At 40.4% G+C, this 22,715-nt stretch overlaps 2 protein-coding genes across 4 annotated transcripts; both read right to left on the reverse strand.

Moving 5' to 3' along the window:
• Positions 1-580: 580 nt before the first annotated feature.
• Positions 581-11,260, reverse strand: LOC110501423 (interleukin-10 receptor subunit beta). Of its 2 annotated transcripts, none has more exons than XM_021578982.2 (7): positions 11,052-11,260; positions 10,325-10,448; positions 4,225-4,394; positions 3,817-3,971; positions 2,858-3,005; positions 2,530-2,675; positions 581-2,390 (listed from the first exon to the last, which is right to left on the reverse strand). In XM_021578982.2, exons 1-7 carry the CDS (start codon positions 11,113-11,115, stop codon positions 2,292-2,294), a joined length of 906 nt encoding a protein of 301 aa, XP_021434657.1. In that variant the 5' UTR covers positions 11,116-11,260; the 3' UTR covers positions 581-2,291. The 2 variants fall into 2 exon arrangements, with proteins under 2 accessions (XP_021434657.1, XP_021434658.1); XM_021578983.2 differs by having other exon boundaries at positions 581-2,393; positions 11,052-11,259.
• A 106-nt stretch (positions 11,261-11,366) lies between these two features.
• LOC110501424 (interferon alpha/beta receptor 2-like) lies at positions 11,367-17,779 on the reverse strand. 2 transcript variants are annotated; one of them, XM_021578985.2, is made up of 7 exons: positions 17,615-17,779; positions 17,009-17,132; positions 15,988-16,163; positions 15,566-15,729; positions 14,601-14,760; positions 14,312-14,427; positions 11,367-11,843 (listed from the first exon to the last, which is right to left on the reverse strand). In XM_021578985.2, the coding sequence occupies exons 1-7, from the start codon at positions 17,652-17,654 to the stop codon at positions 11,817-11,819; spliced, it is 807 nt and encodes a 268-aa protein (XP_021434660.1). In that variant the 5' UTR covers positions 17,655-17,779; the 3' UTR covers positions 11,367-11,816. The 2 variants fall into 2 exon arrangements, with proteins under 2 accessions (XP_021434660.1, XP_021434661.2); XM_021578986.2 differs by lacking the exon at positions 14,312-14,427 and having other exon boundaries at positions 17,615-17,777.
• Between the last annotated feature and the right edge of the window lie 4,936 nt (positions 17,780-22,715).

The following is a 22,715-nucleotide window of genomic DNA, read 5'->3' on the forward strand; positions in this document are numbered from 1 at the left end:
AATTAAACAGCATGATCATTACACAGGTGCACCTTGTGCTGGGGACAATAAAAGTCCACTCTAAAATATGCAGTTGTGTCCCACAACACAATGCCACAGATGTCTCAAGGTTTTGCGGGAATGTGCAATTGGCATGTTGACTGCAAGAATGTCCACCAGAGCTGTTGCCAGAGAATTTAATGTTAATTTGTCCAACCGGCCTCACAACCGCAGACCACATGATACCACGCCAGCCCAGGACCTCTACGTCCAGCTTCTTCACCTGTGGAGACCAGCCACCAGGACAGCTGATCAAACTGACGAGTATATATGTCTGTAATAATTTCCCCTTTTGTGGTGAAAAACTCATTCTGATTGGCTGGACTTGGCTCCCCAATGGGTGGGCCTATGCCCCACCCATGGCTGTGCCCCTGTCCAGTCATGTGAAATCCATAGATTAGGGGTAATGAATTTATTTAAATTGACAGACTTCCATATATGAACTGTAACTCAGTAAAATCTTTAAATTGTTGCATGTTGTGTTTATATTTGGGTTCAAGATATTTCAACTTTAAGTAAACATGCATTGATAATAACCAATGATAGGTGACAACACCAAACATTTATGAGCATTTAAAAATATATATTTATTCCCTTGGCAAGTCATTTTTAACTGTTGGGCACATTTTTTACTTGTTTGTGTGTGTGGTCTCCCACAATATAAAATGGTAAAAAGTCTATAAAACATGACTTCAAATGTCAAACGACATCTTCCAAGTGCTAATAGAGTACCTTCAACTGTTAAAGGGCCAATGCAGTCAAAAACGTGAGTTACCTGTGTTTTAAATTTCCACACTATGAGCTTGGAATAATACTGAAATTATGAAAATTATGATAATGTCCTTTAAGTATAAGAGCTGTTTGAAAAGACCATCTGAAATTTCAGCCTTTTTACGTAGGATGGAGTTTTGGCCTTCCATGGTAACATCACCATGTGGTAAATTAGTTAATAGACCAATAAGAAAGAGTTCCAAACCTCTCTGCCAATAACAGTTCATTTTCTGTTTTTGCCTAAAGCACTCCCAGACAGTCCTAGCAAATGTCTTGATTAAGAAGTTGCTATTTGCTAAAAAAGTACCTTACTCTGATTGTTTTCATTGTTACTTATAAATGATTTGATATTTAGATAAAAATGGCTGCATTGGTCCTTTAATATCCTTCACAAACACAGAGTCACACAGAGACATATAGGAACAAGCACAGAGTCACACAGAGACATATAGGCACAAACACAGAGTCACACAGAGACATATTAGGCACAAACACAGTCACACAGAAACATATAGGAACAAACACAGAGTCACACAGAGACACATAGGAACAAACACAGAGTCACACAGAGACACATAGGAACAAACACAGAGTCACACAGAGACACATAGGAACAAACACAGAGTCACACAGAAACATATAGGAACAAACACAGAGTCACACAGAGACACATAGGAACAAACACAGAGTCACACAGAGACATATAGGAACAAACACAGAGTCACACAGAGACACATAGGAACAAACACAGAGTCACACAGAGACACATAGGAACAAACACAGAGTCACACAGAGACACATAGGAACAAACACAGAGTCACATAGGAACAAACACAGAGTGCATCAAGGCATAAACACAGACCATGTAATACTCCCTTCCTGGTGTTGTGCCATTTGGACTGTGTTGTAAGTCTCTCTGATGACAGTGGTTGAACCATTCCGTTGCCCTATAGCCATGATTCCCCAAAAAATGCCAGTGTAGGCTTACCATGCATGGCCGTAATGAATGATAGGCAATATTGATCATTATCATACACTTAAAGGTCACATAAATAAACACATCACAGTAAGTAGCTCTCTTAGCATTTCATCAACATTAATAAAAATCACTAAATCCCAGATGTCAGAATATTATTTCTCAATTCTCAATAAGATACACGTCCTCTTTTCTGCCATCTATTTCAGTCCTTGTTCTCTTTTCTTACTTCACCTGGGACTACTCAGTTCCTATTTTTGACCCATATCTTCCCCACCCACTTTGGGCGTGTTCGACATTGCAGCCGACTTTAAAGGCGAGTCGAGAATGACTGATCAACAAATCACCTTGCAACGTAAATAACTTTTCAATATTATTTGTAGATCTGTCAGTCAGTCTCAATCCACAGTTTTGATACTCTCGAACACAGCCAGACGGTCTGTGTGTTTTCTCCCAGTCTGTGTGTATTACGTTCTTCCGACCAACAGATAGAGCTCTCCTTTGTCTATGCCCCACCTGGCATGACGCGGAGCTCATGGTACACCTCCTCAGGCTGGAGGCTGCTCTGTATGGCCAGGATGGAGGAGCATGGTGAATCCAACAGCTACTGCATAGAATAGAATACCACATAATTGTGTTACAGAGAACAACATTATTTTGACCCATCACCCTCCACTGCTACACACAAAGAAATACAGTCTATTATTCATTAAAACACAATGATCATGAGTCATACTACTGACCTCTGTGAAATGTTCAGGCAGCTTGGCCTTGGGTCTGAGGAAGCGGACCACCCTGTAGCAGTACCAGAAGGCCAGGGCCAGCAGGGCCACTGCCACAGCCATCACCACAAACGTCACCAGGGCTACCACCCAAGGCCTGTCATTGCCTGAGGAGTGGTTGGGGTTGGAAAAAGGACACCAGGGAGGAAGAATTTAGTTGAGCAGAGGGGACTTGGAGAAGCACTGAAGGCAGCAATCTAATCAAATCCTCATCATTTGTGTTTAACCGATGAAAGGGAGGAAGAGAGAGAGAGAGAGGCGGAAAGAGAGCGAGAGACATGGGGCTCACCCTTAGCGGTGCTCTCACATGTAACATTGCTGGGCTGGCTGTGTTTGGAGAACCTCTGGGTGTACACCCAGACCTGAACACAGTACCTGGTCCATGGCTCCAGTGCCAAGACCACTTTACGAAGTGGGGTGCATTTCATACTTTTGTCCTGGGAGGGGGTGATAGAGAAGTAGTGAGGATCGACAGCGCCATCAGATTATCCCACCCACAGTCATAACAGTTACCATTGGCAGATGGATAAGTAGTTTTTGTGCTCTGACCCTAAACCCAGAAGGTTCCCCCTAAAAGCAACAACGTGAAACCGATGCTCTAAGTAATGCTAATTTCACCATTATTTTATTTGTTTAAAATGCAATTTATACTGCCACAGTGGTAAATATTAAAATAAAAGTGTATTCCAAATTAAACAAACAACCCCACCTGTGTCAAGGCAAAAAAAACAACAACAAAAACACCCACGTGTCTGCACTTGTCATCCTGGGACAGTCAGCAAGAGGCATCAATTAATTCAGGCTACAAGAGCGTCGACCAAATGATAATCGCCGATTGTCATTAAACTGTTAGGTGTTTTGTAAAAGATGTCTCTTTCCATTCATCAAATGGCGTAAGCGCACAGTGCACTGTTCGGATGCTGGAACTATTTTGGAGTGGACGAGCATGCACAAGTAGTCTACTCTTTTTTTTTTTTGACAATAAGACAAAAACATCATGACTGGTTGTGTTCATGCCAAATTAAAAAGGTAATAAAACAATTTCGAATGTTAAATGACACGTCTTTACTATTAGATCCATAAACATGTCACGGTATAATTCGCAATCTGCTTAAACCTGTACCTCATACTCCTTATTGGCTCCCGTTACTATGAAGTACTGCTTGTTAACCACCAGGTGTGAAAGATCTGGCGACAGTCTGTTTTCCTTTGTTTTAACATGATCAGATCCCAAAATGGTCACCATACCTTCTCCTCCTGACCCTCTTTCCAGTAGGTGATATTAAAGTGTGCGTTGTTGTATAAGTCTTTGAACTCAGAGATCTTGAGCACTGGGTCGTTGATGCTCACTTCAATGACAGCACCACTGGAGACGAGCGCCACACCGGGAGGGCCTAGCGTGGCTGTAGAGAGACATTTGAAAGGAAGTGACCTAGAGGAAGTGAACACCTCTCAGATGAGGAGGGTTAAAGAAATCACACTTGCTAGCTGATAACCATAGACTAGTCTATTAAAGAGGCAATTCTGTCAGGCTCCAGGCTTTATTCACAGTGACACACTGTGTTTTACCCAACCTCTGGTTGAACAGTGCATGTTAATACACTTTCATACCCTGAAGATCTGTCAAAGCTGTTACGGAGATGGGTATAAACTCACTGTGTTCATCCATGACAAACTTCTTAGTCTTCATCCAGCGAGATGTGTCCCCCTCTCGTTCTGCCCTCACTTGGAAAGTGTACACTCCAAATTTGTTTAGATGACTGGTGAAGTCACAGCTTTGGGCTGTTGTGTTCCAACATACAACCTCATTGCGTCCGACTAAGCCCCTGTATCAAAACATGGCATAATAGTTATTGCAGTAGAATATTATTACCAGCATGGTCGGATGCTCATTAGGCAGGATTAGGTGGCGGCAGATTGACGAGGGCGGCATCTTCGGAGCTAAACTGACCAAGACGCACCAACAACAACACATAGAACCTCACAAAATTCTGCCCAAAAACAATGATAATTTCTCTCAACCAGTGGCATATGGGCTTTTTAGATGAACGCCGATGCCGCCCTGTGATAATCAGGGCCAACTTTATCAAAGGCATGGGCGCAAATGATTTTGCTTGTCCATTCCCAGCGTGCCTCTCCAGTGTGTTGTTGGACAAATAAAGGCAACAGCCTGTTTTACAAATGGTGGGCCCACCACATGGATGGATATTCATAAAATTCCATTGCCCGACACCCCAGTAAGCACGAGCAGACGTCTTTTTTTTGGTCCTGTCCGGATGTCTTTTTTGGTGTTTTACAAACGGAAGGCTTATCACATAATTGGCCATTCATAAAATGATATTTCAGGCAACAGGCTACACCTCAGTCAGCACGGACCGATGCAAATGCCTTTTGGACGTCTATTTTTGTCCAAGTCCAGATCGGCCTTGAGTTCCACAGACATTGGTTTTTGGTCCGGTCCAAATCTGAACCAATCATAGAAGTCTATGTTTGGTTCAGATTTTGTCCGGTCTGGCCCAGCCTTGATTTGGCCCAAACATAGACGTCTATAAATGACGTCTTTTCAACGTTCATACAATATCCAATAAATACAGTAGCTAACATCCAATTTGGGCCAAACTTTCTTTCAAACAATGAGTAAGACATGAGGAATACAAAGAAATGGTCAACAGCCACCGACGGACCCTCAACCAAACCCAGCACAACAAAAAGTACACAGGTGCTCTGAGTATTGTTTCTTCATCCAATGCAATGTTTTCTGAGTGAATGTATTATTATTAAACGTTTTTCTTTCAGAGAAATGTCCTATCCTACATCCTGATATTACCAGCTTCTGATCACTAGATGTTGCTGTTCCTGCTACTAGATGATTAATAGGCAGTTTATGGAAGGTATGACAGCAACCCATGCTTTGGTTTCTTTACCTGGCTACTGCTTCAAATGCTAACATTTTAGCATTTGTGGCACAAATCCAATGCAAGTAAATGGACTTATTCCATATTTTGTTGTGTTACAGTACCTAACATCTGATTTGCCAGTGTGAGTATTCAAAATGTATAACTTTTTTTTTATTTTTCTCTCACCCATCTACACACAATACCCGATAATGACAAAGTGAAAAGATGTATTTTTTGTGTGCAAATGTATTGATAAGTTAAATACGGAAATATCTCATTTACATAAGTATTCACACCCCTAAGTCAATACATGTTAGAATAAACTTTGGCAGCGATTACAACACATTATTATTACTTGTTAATTCTTCAAGCTCTGTCAAGTTGGTTGTTGGTCATTGCTAGACAGCCATTTTCAAGTCTTGCCATGGACTGGACTAGGCCACTAGTCAGGTCTCTGACTAGGCCACTCAGGAACATCTTGGTAAGCAAATACAGTGTATATTTGGACTTGTGTTTTAGGTTATTGTCCTGCTGAAATGTGAACTTGCCTCCCAGTGTCTGTTGGAAAGCAGACTGAACCAGGTTTTCCTCTAGGACAGCAGTCACCTTTTCTGAGTCAAGATCACTTTCACAGTCAAAAAGCAGCTGAGATCTACTGCTCAGATTTTTTTTTTTTACATTAACCTCACACAAACAATTTTGTAGGAATGAGGTTTGGGCAGTAGGCCTAATAGATTATCACAGGATATTGGCTCTATGATTGGCCTGCCAATATTGTTAATCAGACCATGTTATATTTAAAAACTTGAGCTTTGATAACAAAATAGAGCAGTTGGTTTAGCACTTGTGAGCCACTGTGGAGCATGAATTTAAATAATTAGCTTTTTTATTTTACTGAACTGATGGTACCTGCATCTGATGTTCAACGAGACCAAATCACGACGTCAGTGATCTTCAGGTCGAAAAGTCGGAGCTCTAGAAAGACCCCCGAGTTTCTGACTGATGACCGTTCGAAACTATTTTTCCCAACTGCCTCTCACGGCCCCTGCTCTCTCCTTCCTTACCTCCGCTGAGACTGACCAGAGAGAGGGGACACCGTCTTCCACCTGCTCTCTCCTTCCTTTCCTCCGCTGAGACTGACCAGAGAGAGGGGACACAGTCTTCCACCTGATGGCAAAACTTGAGTCGCACCGCATCTGCCTCATGCACAAATTCATGTTATTCCTATGACCAGAGAAAGTTAAATATTCCTTCATATTAAAATCGACACGATGAGCAGCTAATAATAATGATAATAAAACGCAGGGCTTTCAATACTTGGCTATTCATTCATTGCAACTGCAGCCCGAGCGGAAGAACGGAGAAGCGCGTTTTGTAATAGTGTTGAATAAAAACAGTGACAGTGCTACATATACATTTAAACATTAACTCACTCATCAAAACAGCAGCTCTTTGCTGTATTCGTTAACAGTCCCTCTGTGGTCATGGTTTTAAAAGTTATTAAATCTTAAGCAGGCGAGTAGCCTATTAAACTTGACTGTGGCCAGGGTCATGGAAGCTCTGTAGCCACGGTAATTTGAGCTATCCGATTGGGCAGCCCAGTAGGTGCTCTCCATTTAGTCACAGATATTCCGGTCCGCCGGGTAGGCGTAGTTTGTCTCATAGGAACTCTTTGCTTACCCGGTGCGCAGGACTTTTGAATCAAGTGCACCTACCGGCAACAACTCAACAGGTTTAAAAAAGGAGCGCAAGCCTTTATCGTTCGTTGGCTTTTCTACAGAAATATTTGGTGATCGACTAGGAATGCCTTGAAGACCGACCAGCTGATCGTGATCAACCAGTCGGCGACCACTGCTCTAGGACTTTGCCTGTGCTTATAGCTGTGTTTCTTTTTATCCCCAAAATTTCACTAATCCTTGCAGATGACAAGCATACCCATAACATGATGCAACCAACACCCTGCTTGAAATATGAAGAGTGTTACTCAGTAATGTTTTTGATTTGCCCCAAACATAACACTTTATATATATTTGTATATATTTAACCTTTATTTAACTAGGCAGGTCAGTTAACTTCTTTGGGATAGGGGGCAGCATTTTCACTTTTGGATGAAAAGCATGCCCAGAGTAAACTGCCTCCTACTCGGTCCCAGATGCTAATATATGCATATTATTAGTAGTATTGGATAGAAACTCAGAAGTTTCGAAAACTGTTTGAATGATGTCTGTGAGTATAACAGAACTCATATGGCAGGCAAAAACCTGAGAAAAAATCCAAACAGGAAGTGGGAAATCTGAGGTTTGTAGTTTTTAAACTCAGCCCCTATTGAAGTTACAGTGGGATTTTTGTTATGTTGCACTTCCTAAGGCTTCCAATAGATGTCAACCGTCTTTAGAAACTTGATTGAGGCTTCTACTGTGAAGTGGGGCCAAATGAGAGGGGAATGAGTCAGAGGTCTGCCAGCAGCCTTGATCAAAGTCATGCGTATTTACAAGAGAGGTAGCTCTCGTTCCATTGCTTTTCTACAGACAATTGAATTCTCCGGTTGGAACATTATTGAACGTTTATGATAAAAACATCCTAAAGATTGATTCTATACATAGTTTGATTCTATACATAGTTTGATATGTTTCTACGACCAGTAATATAATTTTTTTGAATTTTCGTCCGACCTTTCTGCTGGAAGTTGCATGCTCGTTTAGATTTGTTTACCAAATGCCCTAACAAAAGGAGGTATATAGACATAAATGATGAACTTCATCGAACAAATCAAACATTTATTGTGGAACTGGGATTCCTGGGAGTGCATTCTGATGAAGATCATCAAAGGTAAGTGAATATTTATAATGCTATTTCTGACTAATGTTGACTGCGCAACATGGCGGATATTTCTTTTGGCTGTTTTGGGCTCTGAGCGCAGTACTCAGATTATGCTTTTTCCGGAAGTATAAAAAAAAAATTAAGGAGAGGTTTATCTAAACTTCCATGCATAACATTTGAATTTTCATCAACATTTATAATGAGTACTTCTATGAATTGACGTGGCTCTCTGCAATATCACTGCATGTTTTGGAACTACTGAACATAACACGCCAATGTAAAATGAGATTTTTGGATATAAATATGCACTTTATCAAACAAAACATACATGTATGGTGTAACATGAAGTCCTATGAGTGTCATCTGATGATGATCATCAAAGGTTAGTGATTAATTTTTCCTCTCTTTGGCTGTAAAAATGGCTGGGTTTTTCTGTGGCTTGGTGGTGACCTAACATAATCGTTTGTGGAGCTTTCGCTGTAAAGCATTTTTAAAATCAGACACTGTGGCTGGATTAACGAGAATTTTATCTTTAAAATGGTGCCTAACACTTGTATGTTTGAGAAATTTGATTTATGAGATTTCTGTTGATTTGTATTCGGTGCCCAGCAATTTCATTGGCTGTTGGCGAGGGGTTCCCAGACAGGTTAAGCCTGGGCCAATTGTGCACCGTCCTATCCTATGGGACTCCCAATCACAGCCAGATGTGATACAGTCTGGATTCGAACCAGATGAGATGCAGTGCCTTAGACCGCTGCACCACTCGGGAGCCCCCGAGGACATAAAGTAAATTTCTTTGCCACATTTTTTGCAGTTTTACTTTAGTGCCTTTTTGCAAACAGGATACATGTTTCGGAATATTTGTATTCTGTACAGGCTTACTTCTTTTCACTCTGTCATTTAGGTTAGTATTTTAGGGTAATTACAATATTGTTGACCCATCCTCAGTTTTCTTGGTGAAATCCCTGAGCAGTTTCATTCCTCTCCGGCAACTGAGTTAGGAAGGACACCTTTATCTTTGTAGTGACTGGGTGTATTGATACACCATCCTAAGTGTAATGAATAACTTCACCACGATGAAAGGGATATTAAATATCTAATTTTTAAAAATTTTAATTACCCATCTACCCATCCTTCTTTGTGAGGCCATTGTAAACCACCCTGGTAGACGTGGTTGAATCTGTGTTTGAACTCCACTGCTCGACTGAGGAACCAAACAGATAATTGTATGTGTGGGGTACAGAAAACACTATTATCATACCCAGAGTGAATCCATGCAACTTATTTTGTGACATTTTAAGCACATTTGTACTCCTGAACATATTTAGGCTTGGCATAACAAAGGGGTTGAATACATTTTAGCTTTTCATTTAATTTGTAAAAGCTAACAACTTCAATGACAAATTTCTCTGATCAGGGGAATAAAAAACATCCCAAAATTCACGGGGATTGCATTGCATAGGATGAAGAAACAATACTCTGACTACTTGTCAGAGAGAACTGATACCATATACTCATTGTTGGTGTGGGGGGGGGGGTCCATGGGGGGCTTTTGACAATTTCTTTGGAATCCTCATTGTTAGAAAAATGGGTTCCAACTCAGGTGTTAGGTCCTATATTTACTGAATATGAATCCTATCAATTAAAATACCCAATTAGCTTAATTTCTCAGAGATTATATTATATGTCAACAAAATTATGTTTCTAATAGATTGTGGGGTCAAAATCCTCTTTCATGTGCTTTTTGAGGTGGAAGTGAAATAGTTGCACTCATTTCTTAAAAATATACTGTCTGTGTGTGTGTCAGTGTGAGCAATACTGTATGAGAAAAGTAGGAATGTGTGTAGGTACAAAGAGCACGCCAGAGTGTGAGCATGCCTATGTATGACACATTGAGAGTCTACTGGTAAAGTCGACTTGAAGGTGTGTCAGTTCTACCCTTTCCCAGCACCCACAGGAGGAAGTTCCTCATATTTCAAAGTGTCACCCTCACTTTGCTCCATTGTGTTGTTTTTCATATTACCACAGTCTCCACTCACCTGTACTCTGCTCTGTAGGTTATGTTTTCTGTGTGGTTCTGAGGTGCATCCCACTCCAACACTAGTCCCATGTTGACAGAGTTAATCCTGATGTTACTGGGACTTGGAAGTTCGGCTAACACTGCTGTAAAGCACCGAGATATACATTTGAACATACCGACAATATACTGTACACCAGTGATAGGCCTACTAGTAAAATTTAGATGAGGGGGCACATCAACATCAGGCAGAGCAAAATTCAGTTGGTGGTACAGTAACCGAAAAAGGTTGGGATGCTATGCTGTACATCATGCAGCAGGTGTGGAGAAATAGTATTGTTTCAGGTCTTAGACTATTTTAAGAGGTACTCGAGATATTAAGCCTGCTTCATAGAGAGAAACACTCTTGCGCAAATCTGCCATACAGCAATGCTGCTGGATAAAACCTTTAGCCTATGTGTATTTACATCATCCGTAACAGAGACCATTCCTGTGCGTTACAGAGAAGGAAGTAAACTAATATTTACCGCAATGACGACGACGACAAAATGTCAAGTGTTTCCATTGGTTCTCACAATTGGCAATACAATAGATTGAGGAATGTATGAGAGTGTTAAATACATGTATAATAGAAGTTGAAATAAAGGAATATCTACAAAAGGAGGTTTAAAACCTTCACCTACAAACATAGACAATCGCCTGTTGGTTGGCTATGCCTCCTATGGTAAGACCAAGATCAAAATACTGACCTGTAATTCCATGTAAAGTTAAACATACTTTGACAAACAAGATGGTAAAAACTGTAGATTGCATGTTATCCAAGAGATTTTCAATGTAATCCAACGACACTGAAATGTTTTGTTGGCTATATTTTTCTTGCGGCTGCTCTTGAGTTTGTCTAGCCAACTTTCTGAATGGTCTGAGAATTGCGAGGTAAGCGTAACTACGCTGCGTAAGAATACTGAAGCTTTACGTACGGTTCAAACGAAAAACATGACACGCACTGGGCATTTCCTAGCTTCGCAATATTCAGTGTCAATAATAAAGAATCGCAATAAAACGTATTCAATTTCCTCCTTTTATTACAGGTCTATAATGAAACCTCAACTACTTGTTGAATAGGACATAGTTCAATACATTTATAGAAAAATCGACATACATTTCACATTTTGTTTTTGCTTATGCCTTTTTTTTTTTTACATGTTATAATCAATCACAAAGTAGCTTTATTCACAATAAAATAATAATATAACTTTGTCATGACTCAGACATAAATATAAAGCAATGGGTTGTTATAATCTTATCACTGGATAATTGTGGGTTAAATATTTATTTGATCTCGAGGAGACCACCACCAGTCCATAGCCCAGAGTAAACTGCATCATCATCTTCTTCCTTGACACGTCTCCTCCCCTGTGTATGGCCTGGGAGGGACAAAGTCATGGTGATGGGGGTCCAACTACAGGCAGGACTGAGAGCAGGTTGAAGGGGTCAGGCTAGGGATCTGTGGGTATCTAACCACCACAGAGAGGAACAGAGGACTGTAGGCAGAGAGAGTAGAGCCAAAAAGGGTTGGGTGTTAAGCCATGGAAGAGGCAATATCAAAAGCATTATAATGATGGTGATTTAATTTCCTTTCCCCCTGAGTGAATAAATAACAATAATAATAATAATCTGTATTGATTTACATTGGTGTCAGGCAAAGTTTCAGTAGCAAAATGATCTATGTTCATATCCTGGTGTAAGCAGTTGTGGTGTTGATGTGGTGTTAATTTGTGTTACTATGAACAGACTGTTAAAAAATACTGTTTGTTGTTCAAGCAGGGTGTCAAATTAATCAGTGTTACATAGTGTTGATTTTTCATTGTAACATTTCAAGTGTTGATTCAGGTGTTAAATTAACTCTGTAAGTGTTACATTATCACTCATTTGTGTAAAAGAACCCTAATGTTGGTGTTAATAACCAGTATTACACCAAAACCACATCCATCATTTTCATATTTCCCAGCATGCCCTATTGCATGTGTTGATTAATTAATCTTGTGCTTATATAAATAACATGCATTTTTCTAAGGTAATCCAATCTGTTATATGGATTTATTGCACCTGTTGATGAAATGCAAGTTCCAGTTTAGATTCTTAAGGTAGCCGCATATCTTAGTCTTCCCAACCCTGAATGCAGGTTGTGGGTGAATAAAAATTCTAAATGTTGGATATCCCCACTCTGGTTGGATTCCAATAGGAATTACATCACTTTGCCATCCAGTATAATGTGACTTGCAGGCCTGGTTTTGCCTGTAAACCATGACTTTAAGGCAACTGTATTAGGAAAAACTAGGCTCTCAAAATGAGGCCTTATGAATAACAGTGCATTTGGAAAGTATTCAGACCCCTTGACTTGTTCCACATTTTGTTACGTTACAGCCTTATTCAAAAATGTATAGAATAAAACAAATCCTCAATTTACACACAATACCCCATAATGAAAAAGGGAAAACAGGTTTTTAGAAATGTTTGAAACTGTGTCAGAAATAAAAAAGATTAGAAAATGATTTACATACAGTACCAGTCAAAAGTTTGGACACACCTACTCATTCCAGGATTTTTCTTTATTTTTACTATTTTCTACATGTAGAATAATAGTGAGGACATCAAAACTATTAAATAATACATGGAATCATGTAGTAACCAAAAAAGTGTTAAACAAATCAAAATCTATTTTATATTCGAGATTCTTCAAAAGAGCCACCCTTAGCCTTGATGACAGCTTTGTGAACTCTTTTTGGTTACTACATGATTCCATATGTGTTATTTCATAGTTTTGATGTCTTCACTATGTGACGACCCTCCCACTCTGTCTGCCGTGTTCTCTCTTTGTTCTTGTTTCCTTATTAGGATGCCGGTGGGCGGAGTTGGGAGGGTCGTCAGCTACATGGGAAACACCTGGGCCAGGTGTGTCCCAGGATAAATAGACCTCTTCCACATTCATGGAGGAGACTCTCTCCATGCAGACACCTTTGTAGATTGTGTTGTGGTTCTTGGTGGCCTTTTGTTTGTTTGTTTGCCTTGGCACCTTTCAACACCCTGCATTATCACATTCATGCATGCAAAACACTCACTTACACTACTGATTACTGATTACACACACCATTGTATATTTTCCTTAGTTGCTTTAGTTAATAAATATATATTTTGTTACTCCTTATCTCCACGTTGTCTCCCTTTGTTACGGGCTTTGAGTCGGTTCGTGACAACTATTATTCTAAACGTCTACAAACCTGTTTTCCCTTTGTCATTATGGGCTAGTGTGTGTAGATTGATGATAATTGTATTTTAAATACTTTTTGGAATAAGGCTGTAACGTAACAAAATGTGGGAAAAGTCAAGGGGTCTGAATACTGTCTGAATGCACTGTATGCGTTGTATTGTGTTAAAGAATTGTATTTTAATTATAAGACATTTGCTTAGGATCTCACTAGGTGAAGATGGATGAAAATGGATGCAACAACAATGTCTCTGTCACTAACAAATACAGTTATGGGCCGTAACTCCACAATTCACTTGAAAAGCAAGGCACTCTGGGAAATATGCAAATAAGGCTTTACACTGTGTGTTAAACAGTGTGTTAATTTAACACTGAAAAGTGTGGAACCCTATAGACACTAAAACAGTTTTAAATTGTTGATTTAACACTTAACAAAATGCTCTAAAGGGAAAGGTGAACGCCATAACTGTATACATTTATCACTGACGTAGTGTAAACATTGAATTCTGAAGTGTTAAATACAAGATATTAGTCAACACTATAACAGTGTAACTTTAATACGAAGTTAGTGCACCACTGGTGTTGCAAAGTATCAGTGTTAAATGGCAGAATTTTGAAATGTATAAATTCAACACTTTCTGGTGGTTCTCATTTAAACACTTCAAAAGTGTGAAATTGAACACCTGCAGTGTTCAATTTACCAATCAAATTTCGCTGTGCAGTTGAATGAAGTGGCAATAGTACCAGTGTTTTGGGGAGAGGTTTGTGCATACAGAGCAGGCGACCACTATAGACCACTATTCCACAGAGGAGCACCACCAGGAGGCTAAAGGCACACAGTACACTCAGAACCACAGGCACTGGGGGACAGACAGACACCAAGGGTTACGGACTATAATTGCTAACAGATGTAAACACTGATGTAAAATAATGGCCGTGCCTGTTGTGTATGACTGATTTACCAGTGCTGTATTGCTTTGTTGTACTACACTGTGTGGTCTCTTAGCTGTGCTGTTAGGCCCTGGTACTGTACCTGTGTTGGCAGCAGTAGGGCTGGTGAAGGCACAGTGGGGCTCAGAGGGGACAGAGTGAGGGTTAAAGCTCGTAGATGGGGTGACAGTCACGCAATACTCCGCCCCTGGCTCCAGGTAGCCAATCACAGTTTTCTCAGTGGAGGTGACCCACATGCTGAACTACAAAAAGGCAGAGACATTGTCACAATGTTTATATAATGTTTATAGACCCGTTTACCATGCTGTAATGCTTTGGATAAGTAATCCACATTGATCATTGTCCACAACGGTCTAATTCATAGCCATGTGTGTAGCTATAATACCAATATCTCATTAAGAGATTAGTCCCTTGACTAATGATTTGTTCATTCATTGTTTTCTTGTATTAGATTCACTGTATCTGTACTGAATTGACAAATAACTGTGGGTTAGAGATAGGGAGATGAGATGACTGACAAAGAGATGAGGAGAAGAGACCCCTCCTCTTGAATCTGTGTAGGCGTACTTTTTCTCAGAGCAAGAGGCAGTTTCCTCGAACACAAACCAGACTGAGTGCTCCTGAGAGGTGTGGGCAAAAACCACACGTATCTACATCTGTATTCATGAAAGATAAACAACCCTCAGAGAGGAAAAATGTGCACGATTAAATTATTATATTAAACAGATACTGATCTGCTTTCTCATCAATGCCCTGATGTTCATCTCAGGTTCTATTCAAATATAACGTGTGTGGGTTTGACCACATTCTCACAACTTTATTTTCTTGGTATATGTCCTTTCACATATCTTTACACTGTAAAAAACAACATCAACCTCAAAATGATGCTGATAGGTCAAACCCAACGTGACAGGGCAAGGTATCAGAATGAGTGTAAGATCAAAGCTGTAAGGAGATGTCAGATGTCAGCTAAAGAGATATGTTAAGAAGTCCCCCCCCCCCCCCCCCCCCCCAACTCACATTTTGAACGACCAAGTCAAGTCCTACCTGAGATCCATCCCTGGTCCGGCGCACCTTGCAAGTGAACTGTCTGTAGTAGAGCTGTGTGGGGGACAGGGAGCGCTGCAGGCCCCTGGATGTGGGGGGAGTTACCTGCAGGAGCAGGCAGTTCCCACAGCCGGACACGGACACCACTGGAGGGCCCAGCAATGCTGCAACATCAGGGGTCAGAGGTTACAGTGAAGACTGAATGATTATATACAGGTAAATCTAAACAGGTAAATGATGTAACGAGGACCTCTAGAATGGACAATATTTTGTCAATTTCCTAATATTTAAAAAAAGGGTAGACTAATGTTTCACTCAAATACCATTCTCAACATGCATTTTGTCTAGTGAGCCGCGGTATTCCAAGGAAAAGAAAAGGAGACTGAAATGGAGGGGGAAAAGGTAGAGTAAAAGCATCTCACTGTCAGTCAAGGGGTAGAAGAGCATAGAGAGGGACCAGTTGGACTTCTGAGTAGTGGTGATGGCTTGAACACGGGCTTTGTAATGATAGAAGGGATCCTTGAATGTGTTAGTGAGGTCACATGACTGGCGGGTCTTCAACCTAGCACAACCCTTCACGAGCTGCCATGAGTTCTTCCTGGACGAGGGAGAGAGAGATGTAAAGAAATTAGAGAGTTTAATTTCACCAAATCTGAAATCATAATTCAAGGTTTCCAAGACCTCTCTGATGAGAAGAGGCTACCCTTCCTGTAGGGGGGAGGACGCAGAGAGCTGTGGGTTGGCAGCGCACCCCATTGCTGGGCGTCAGGTAGCCGAGCGGTTAAGAGCCTTAGGCCAGTAATCAAAAGGTTGCTGGTTTGAATACTCAGAGCCAACTAGGTGAAAAATCTGTCAATGTGCCCTTGAGCAAGGCACTTAATCCTAGTCACTCTGGATAAGAGTATCTGCTAAATGACTAAAATGTAACCAAAATGAGGGACAGTGTCTGACAAACAAACCTGCACACATTTATTTACTTACTGATTTCCATTTCTAATACAACTCCACCCACCCCCCCACCCTAGATTATTGCTGTTACTGATAGTCCTGTCTGTGAAAATCTTGACAATTTTTCATGATGTTGTTATTGATATTATTAATGAATCATTCCATTTCCAAAGTACACTTTGCCAATATGTACATTGTTATGTCATGTACGAAAAAAAGCAAATGAAAATGAATTGAAATTGATTTGAGAGAGAAAAAGAGAGAAATAGAAGGGAGAAGCTAAGGAAATGCAACACTGATGAAGATATCTACACGGCTCTACATTGCACAATTGCAGTGATTCAGTGTTGGCCTTGACCAGCTAACCAGACGAAACGAAAGCATTGGATCATCCTGGAAGACAACCCTGAAAAGAAAGTGCTTATTCAGCAGCTACGTATAAGGAGAAGTTAAATGAAATGAAAGCATGGGACTGAAGTGTAAGTGTGAGCTAACCTGAGGCTCTGAACTGTGAAATGTGTGTTGTCAGGAGTCTCTGGACCTGGCAGCCAGGTCAGAGTGTGCTCCAAGTTGAAGGAGACAATGGACACGTTGGTAGGGGCTGGGAGCATGGACACCACTGGAAGATACACACACACACACACACAGATAGACAGAGTGAGACAGACAAAAAAAAAAACATCCAAAATGATAGACAGACACAGAACAGGACAGCCAGAGAAAGAGACATTTTAGCAGAGCAAAATGTTAGTAGCAGAGACAATGCAAACGAAAACACATCAAACATTTACAGAATTTTTTTCTGTCTCAAATAATACTAACAATGAAGATAAGATACTGTGGTGTGTCAATCAATATACAGTACATTATACAGGCCTCCTTCAAGAGTTGCAACTTGCAAGAGGAACATCCTACATTAAATACTGCAGTCCTCGCCAGAAAGTAAAATGCATGACCCAAACAATCAACGAAAATCAATTGAGGGGCTGGGTTAAATGCGGAAGCCAAATTTTGTTGAATGCATTCAGTTGTGCAACAGACAAGATATTGCCTTCCCCTTCATTTCCCCCCAGAGACCCCCTTCAAAAAAACAGAGCCTACCCAGGGGTAGGTGCAGGAGCAGCAGGGTCCAAGGCCCCATCTTTCAGATTGGGTCAGGTCAGTCCAGTGGTAGCTGTGTAGGATGGCAGGCCTGGTCGTGTGTCTCGGGGTTAGAGTGCAATGAGCTGGGGCAAGGAGCTGCTGCTGTCATTATGTAAAGGTGTAAGTTTCATTTCCCCAGAAATCCCTCCCTGAGATGTTCCCCCTAACTCACTCACACACCTTATAATATCCCTGTGCCATGTTCTGTCACTCCCACACTCACTGGAATGCTGCATGCTAAAATGGGACGTACAACACTGGATTGAAGATGAATTTCTCTTTCTTTGCTGTCCATTTCAATGTAATATTTGTGTTTGTGAATGTTTGAAGTGTATGCTGTATTCGTTTCTGTATGAGGTAAGTTTGAAGGAAGCTACACAGTATACATATTTCTGTCATGAACATGAAGCTTGCTTATAACGTTATACTGAACAGAGTGCTGTCATCAGTTTATTAACTGTGTTTATAACATACAACTACAAAACAAATGTTAAGATGGTATATACAAATATTTCATTTTATTAAGTAAGTACAAATAAAAAAGGATACAAAATGTCTCCAAAAGATTCATTACAAAATGTTTGTATTAGTCATTTGACCGTTAACAGTTTGGCATGAACAAATATTACATCTCAAAACAACATTCTTTTTGCATTGATTACATACATATAAAATAATACAGACTTCAAAATGACTATATATTCCTGAATATGTAACAGTTTGGGGTGGCAGGTAGGTAGCCGAGTGGTTAGAGCATTGGGCCATTCCAGAAAGGTTGCTAGATTGAATCCCCAAGCTGACAAGGTAAAAATCTGTCGTTCTGCCCCTGAACAAGGCAGTTAACCCACTGTTCCCCGGAAGGCCGTCATTGTAAATAAGAATTTGTTCTTAACCGACTTGCCTAGATAAAAAAAATATTGGATTACAAAAGTGTTCTATAGTATGGCAAAAAGCACGTAAAGGCTACTATACATTTGTAACGGTCAAATGACGAATAATTCATATTTTGAAGACTACTTTGTATCCTTTTCCCCCCACATTGGCTTAAACACTGAAAATTATGTTGACCATAAACTTGTGAATAAGTACAGAATACTGTATTGTATAGCTTGACCTACCATTCCCTTGACGTTTGCCCATGAGCATCCCACAAACACATACGGTACACACACTGATCCCCACTTTAAAAATGTTAGGCACCAAACAGAATTTCAGGAGTACCAGAAAGAGATAAATATTTTTAAATATAGTTTAGCACATCTCATGACAACTTGGATGGTAAATGATGATAGCGAACGATATTGCCACTCCTATTTGCCATCTCTTCAATCAGGCCTACAGGAAAGTGTGTGCCCTCAGGCCTGGAGGAAAGTAAAAGTAATTTTGCTACATAAGAATAGCAAAGCACCTTTTACTGGCTCAAACAGCAGTCCAATCAGCCTATTACCAGCCCTCAGTAAACTTTGGGAAAAAGTTGTGTTTGACCAGATACAATGCTATTTCACAATAAACAAATTAACAAGATTTTCAACAAGCTTATTCAACATGTCCGGCACTTACACAAATGACTCATGATTGGCTGAGAGAAATTGATATCAAAATTGTAGGATGCTGGTTTGTTAGACTTCATTGCAGCTTTTGCCATAATCTGCTGCTGAAAAAGACATGTGTTATAGCTTTACATCCCCTGCTATATTGTGGATTAAGAGTTACCAGTCTAACAGAACACAGAGAGTGCTCTTTAATGGAAGCCTTTCCAAAATAATCCACATAGAGTCAGTTGAGCAAGAGCAAGTTGAGGAGACTAAACTGCTTGGAGTAACCCTGGATTGTAAACTGTCATGGTCAAAACATATTGATGCAACAGTCACTAAGATGGGGAGAGGTCTGTCCATAATAAAGCACCGCTCTACTTTCTTAACATCGCCATAAACAAGACAGGTCCTTGTTTTGTTGCACATGGACCACTGTCCAGTCGTGTGGTCAGCTGCCACAAAGAGGGACTTACGAATGGCCCAGAACAGGGCAGCACGGCTGGTCCTTAAATGTACACGGAGAGCCAACATTAATAATACGCATGTCAATCTTCCTGGCTCAAAGTAAAGGAGAGATTGACTTCATCACCACTACCGAGCTGTCTGTTTAAACTACTAGCACAGAGCTCAGACACCCATGCATAACCTACTAGCCATGCCAACAGTGGTCTCTTCAAAGTCCCCAAGTCCAGGACAGACTATGGGAGGTGTGCAATACTACATAGAGCCATGACTTCTCTATTCCACACCAAGTAACTCATGCAAGCAGTAAAATCAAATTTAGAAAACAGATAAAAAAAAAAATACACCTTAAACCAGGTGTACACTACACGACTTTCAAAATCCTAACATCGCTGAGCCTCTCACATTAAACAACCTTCTTTCCTGTAGTTATTTTTGTGTTGCCAACATAGTGGTGCGCACACTAAACGATGTGGCACAGACGGGGGGTCACACACTGCAAGATTCTTCACTTGGTCGTTATGATTCTCGATACCACGTGGTCTCACAAAAACAATGATGTGATTAGATTTAACGCACAGTAGCTACAATTAGCTGTGGCTCAAAGCAGCCTCAAATGTTTTCAGTAAGACATTCACGCTTGCCAGAGTTGAAATATCTTGCCAACATTTTGAATTGAATAATATTGCTTGTGAACTTCAGAGCTGTAGCAATGACACTTTTGCTTTGGTTAAAGACAAGTACAAAAGCATACTAGTAGTAGCTCCTGGTTGAGTCTACACATTCTGGGAGATGAAAACCAATGTCATCATCTCACTGGCTTCTTCTCTGGCGAACTCTCATTGGCTATTGCTGATCACTTTTCTCAAAACGTATCGTTGCACATCTCACACTACAAGAGCATTGTAGATTTTGTGCTGATAAAATCAAACATGTTTGAAAATGTTTGGACGTCTGGGACTACTCAAACACAAGATCGGTAGCCTTCAGATTGCGTCTCTGACCCGCTCACATTAAACAAGCGTCAGTGATGGCCATGCGCCCGAGTAGGCAGCGACATGGGGATTTTGTCTCCAATCTCAAAAACTTGACTAGGATAGCTAAACCGTGGCCAAAATTGTGTAGTGTACACATGACTTTATGGAATAGCAGGGACTGTGAAGAGACACACACACACAGGCACAGACAAACGAACACACACACACACACACACACACACACACACACACACACACACACAGATTGTGTGTAGATATGTGGTAGTAGGGTAGTGGCCTGAGGGCACACAATTAATGTGTTGTGAAATGCAATGTAATGTTTTTAATTGTATAGAACTGCCTTAATTTTTCTGGACCTGTAGGACCTGCCTTGATATGGATCCCCATGCCAAGGCAGCAAATAATGGGATCCATAATAAGTACAAATGAGTAGTGTAGCAGACCCATTTCCTTTACCAATCAAATTTCCCTAGACATACACTCAAGTTAGCAGGTTGTTAACTAGATAAAATGACTGAACATTTTTGTTTATCAAACCAATAATTAGCAACCTGGAATTAGTTTAAAACGGTCCACAACATGGTAAATTACGCAGGAATAAAAAAGGCAGCTCTGTTAATATGGGTCATATTTTTTTAACCGTTTGAGCTAAGACAAGACGTTTCCTTTGCAGTAAAGCTGCAAGCATGCCTGTTGCACAGCTGTGCTGTATTTGTCCTCCCTGGCACTGAGAGGCTGCGTGACAACAAACTTGCAGAGCCTACTCAGACTGGCCTGTGCTTTTGGTTATACCAGGGATTAAATTATACAATGTATTAACTTGACTTGCTCTGCTCTAATGTATGAAATGCAGAAATGTAAACACAGAAGACTCATCAGGGTCACTATCCCAGCTCGCTATCACGACTAAATTATATTTCAAAAACTGATTGAGGAATAGATGCGCAGAAAACTGACTTTATAAAACAAGTGTAATTGGCAGGGCTGAAAAATGTGGTATTATCATATGAAACGGTACTACAGTATTATAAAATGTTGGTATCATAAGTATTATGACGTTTCGGTACTGTGATATAACCGTGGTACCGGTATACGGTGCAACACTACATGAATGCATTTGTGCATTTTGCTAAAAGCTGCCCAGATTCAAGTAAATAAATCATGAGGAATAAGGTTTTGAACTGTCTGTCCTATATGTAGGGAATATAAGAAAGCTCCGAAAATATTTTTGTTCTTTTGGACACATATTTAACCCTTTGTTTTTATTGGCACAAAACTTCCTCCATACTTCCATTAATTTGTCAGGGAGGGGGTACTGTCATGTATACTTCCTCTCTGGCCTCTAGGTCACCAGGCTGCTTGTTATGGCGCGCTCCTGTCACCATTCGCTACGTGCACCAGCTCGTCATCAGACACACGTGGAATCCATCACCTCCCTGATTACCTTCCCTATATATGTCACTCCCTTTGGTTCCTTCCCCACGCATTATTGTTTCTGTTTCAGTTTCCTGTCTCTGTGTTGTTCGTGTTTCTTGTTTTGTATTATATTTCATTTATTTATTAAATGATTCACTCCCTGAACTCGTTTCCCGACTCCCAGCACACACACACACGTCACAACAAGCATGATGGTTGACGCAGCTTGTTGGTCATTAGCCAAGTGGCGATTCCCAGCCATTTCAAAGCACGTGAAGGCATCCAGTATGGTATTCATAACTTCACATCAGGAAAATTCCCACCTCCCACATGGTTACGAACACAGCTTTTTATTTAATATATTGGGTAGAAAAATCTACAATTATACTATTATCCGCACGTGTACCCAAAAAGGTACTGACCACTACCATGTGAGTTCCTATGTGAAGGTACACTATGTGTATGTATCTTTGACCTTTTTGTGCACCAGGGAACAACACTTGTACAGTAACTGTACTCTTATTTTTTAGTGTTTGTGAATATACACTACCGTTCAAAAGTTTTGGGACACTTAGAAATTTCTGTTTTTGAAAGAAAAGCTCATTTTTTGTCCATGAAAATAACATCAAATTGATCAGAAATACAGTG

Source organism: Oncorhynchus mykiss, chromosome 22 (genome assembly GCF_013265735.2).
Source record: "Oncorhynchus mykiss isolate Arlee chromosome 22, USDA_OmykA_1.1, whole genome shotgun sequence".
In the NCBI taxonomy this organism is placed as follows: Eukaryota; Metazoa; Chordata; class Actinopteri; order Salmoniformes; family Salmonidae; genus Oncorhynchus; species Oncorhynchus mykiss.

Excerpts from the sequence above, each read along its gene's own strand:
- LOC110501423 (XM_021578982.2), bottom strand. The coding sequence starts at position 11,115 with ATGCAATCTACAGTTTTTACCATCTTGTTTGTCAAAGTATGTTTAACT. Across the intron at positions 4,395-10,324 it reads ACCTACAGAGCAGAGTACAG|GGGCTTAGTCGGACGCAATG; the intron begins GTGAGTGGAGAC and ends GTTTTGATACAG. Across the intron at positions 2,676-2,857 it reads ATGTGAGAGCACCGCTAAGG|GCAATGACAGGCCTTGGGTG; the intron begins GTGAGCCCCATG and ends ACCACTCCTCAG.
- LOC110501424 (XM_021578985.2), bottom strand. The coding sequence starts at position 17,654 with ATGGGGCCTTGGACCCTGCTGCTCCTGCACCTACCCCTGG. Across the intron at positions 16,164-17,008 it reads TTCACAGTTCAGAGCCTCAG|GAAGAACTCATGGCAGCTCG; the intron begins GTTAGCTCACAC and ends TCCCTCGTCCAG. Across the intron at positions 11,844-14,311 it reads AACCTCTCCCCAAAACACTG|TCCTCTGTTCCTCTCTGTGG; the intron begins GTACTATTGCCA and ends CTCTGCCTACAG.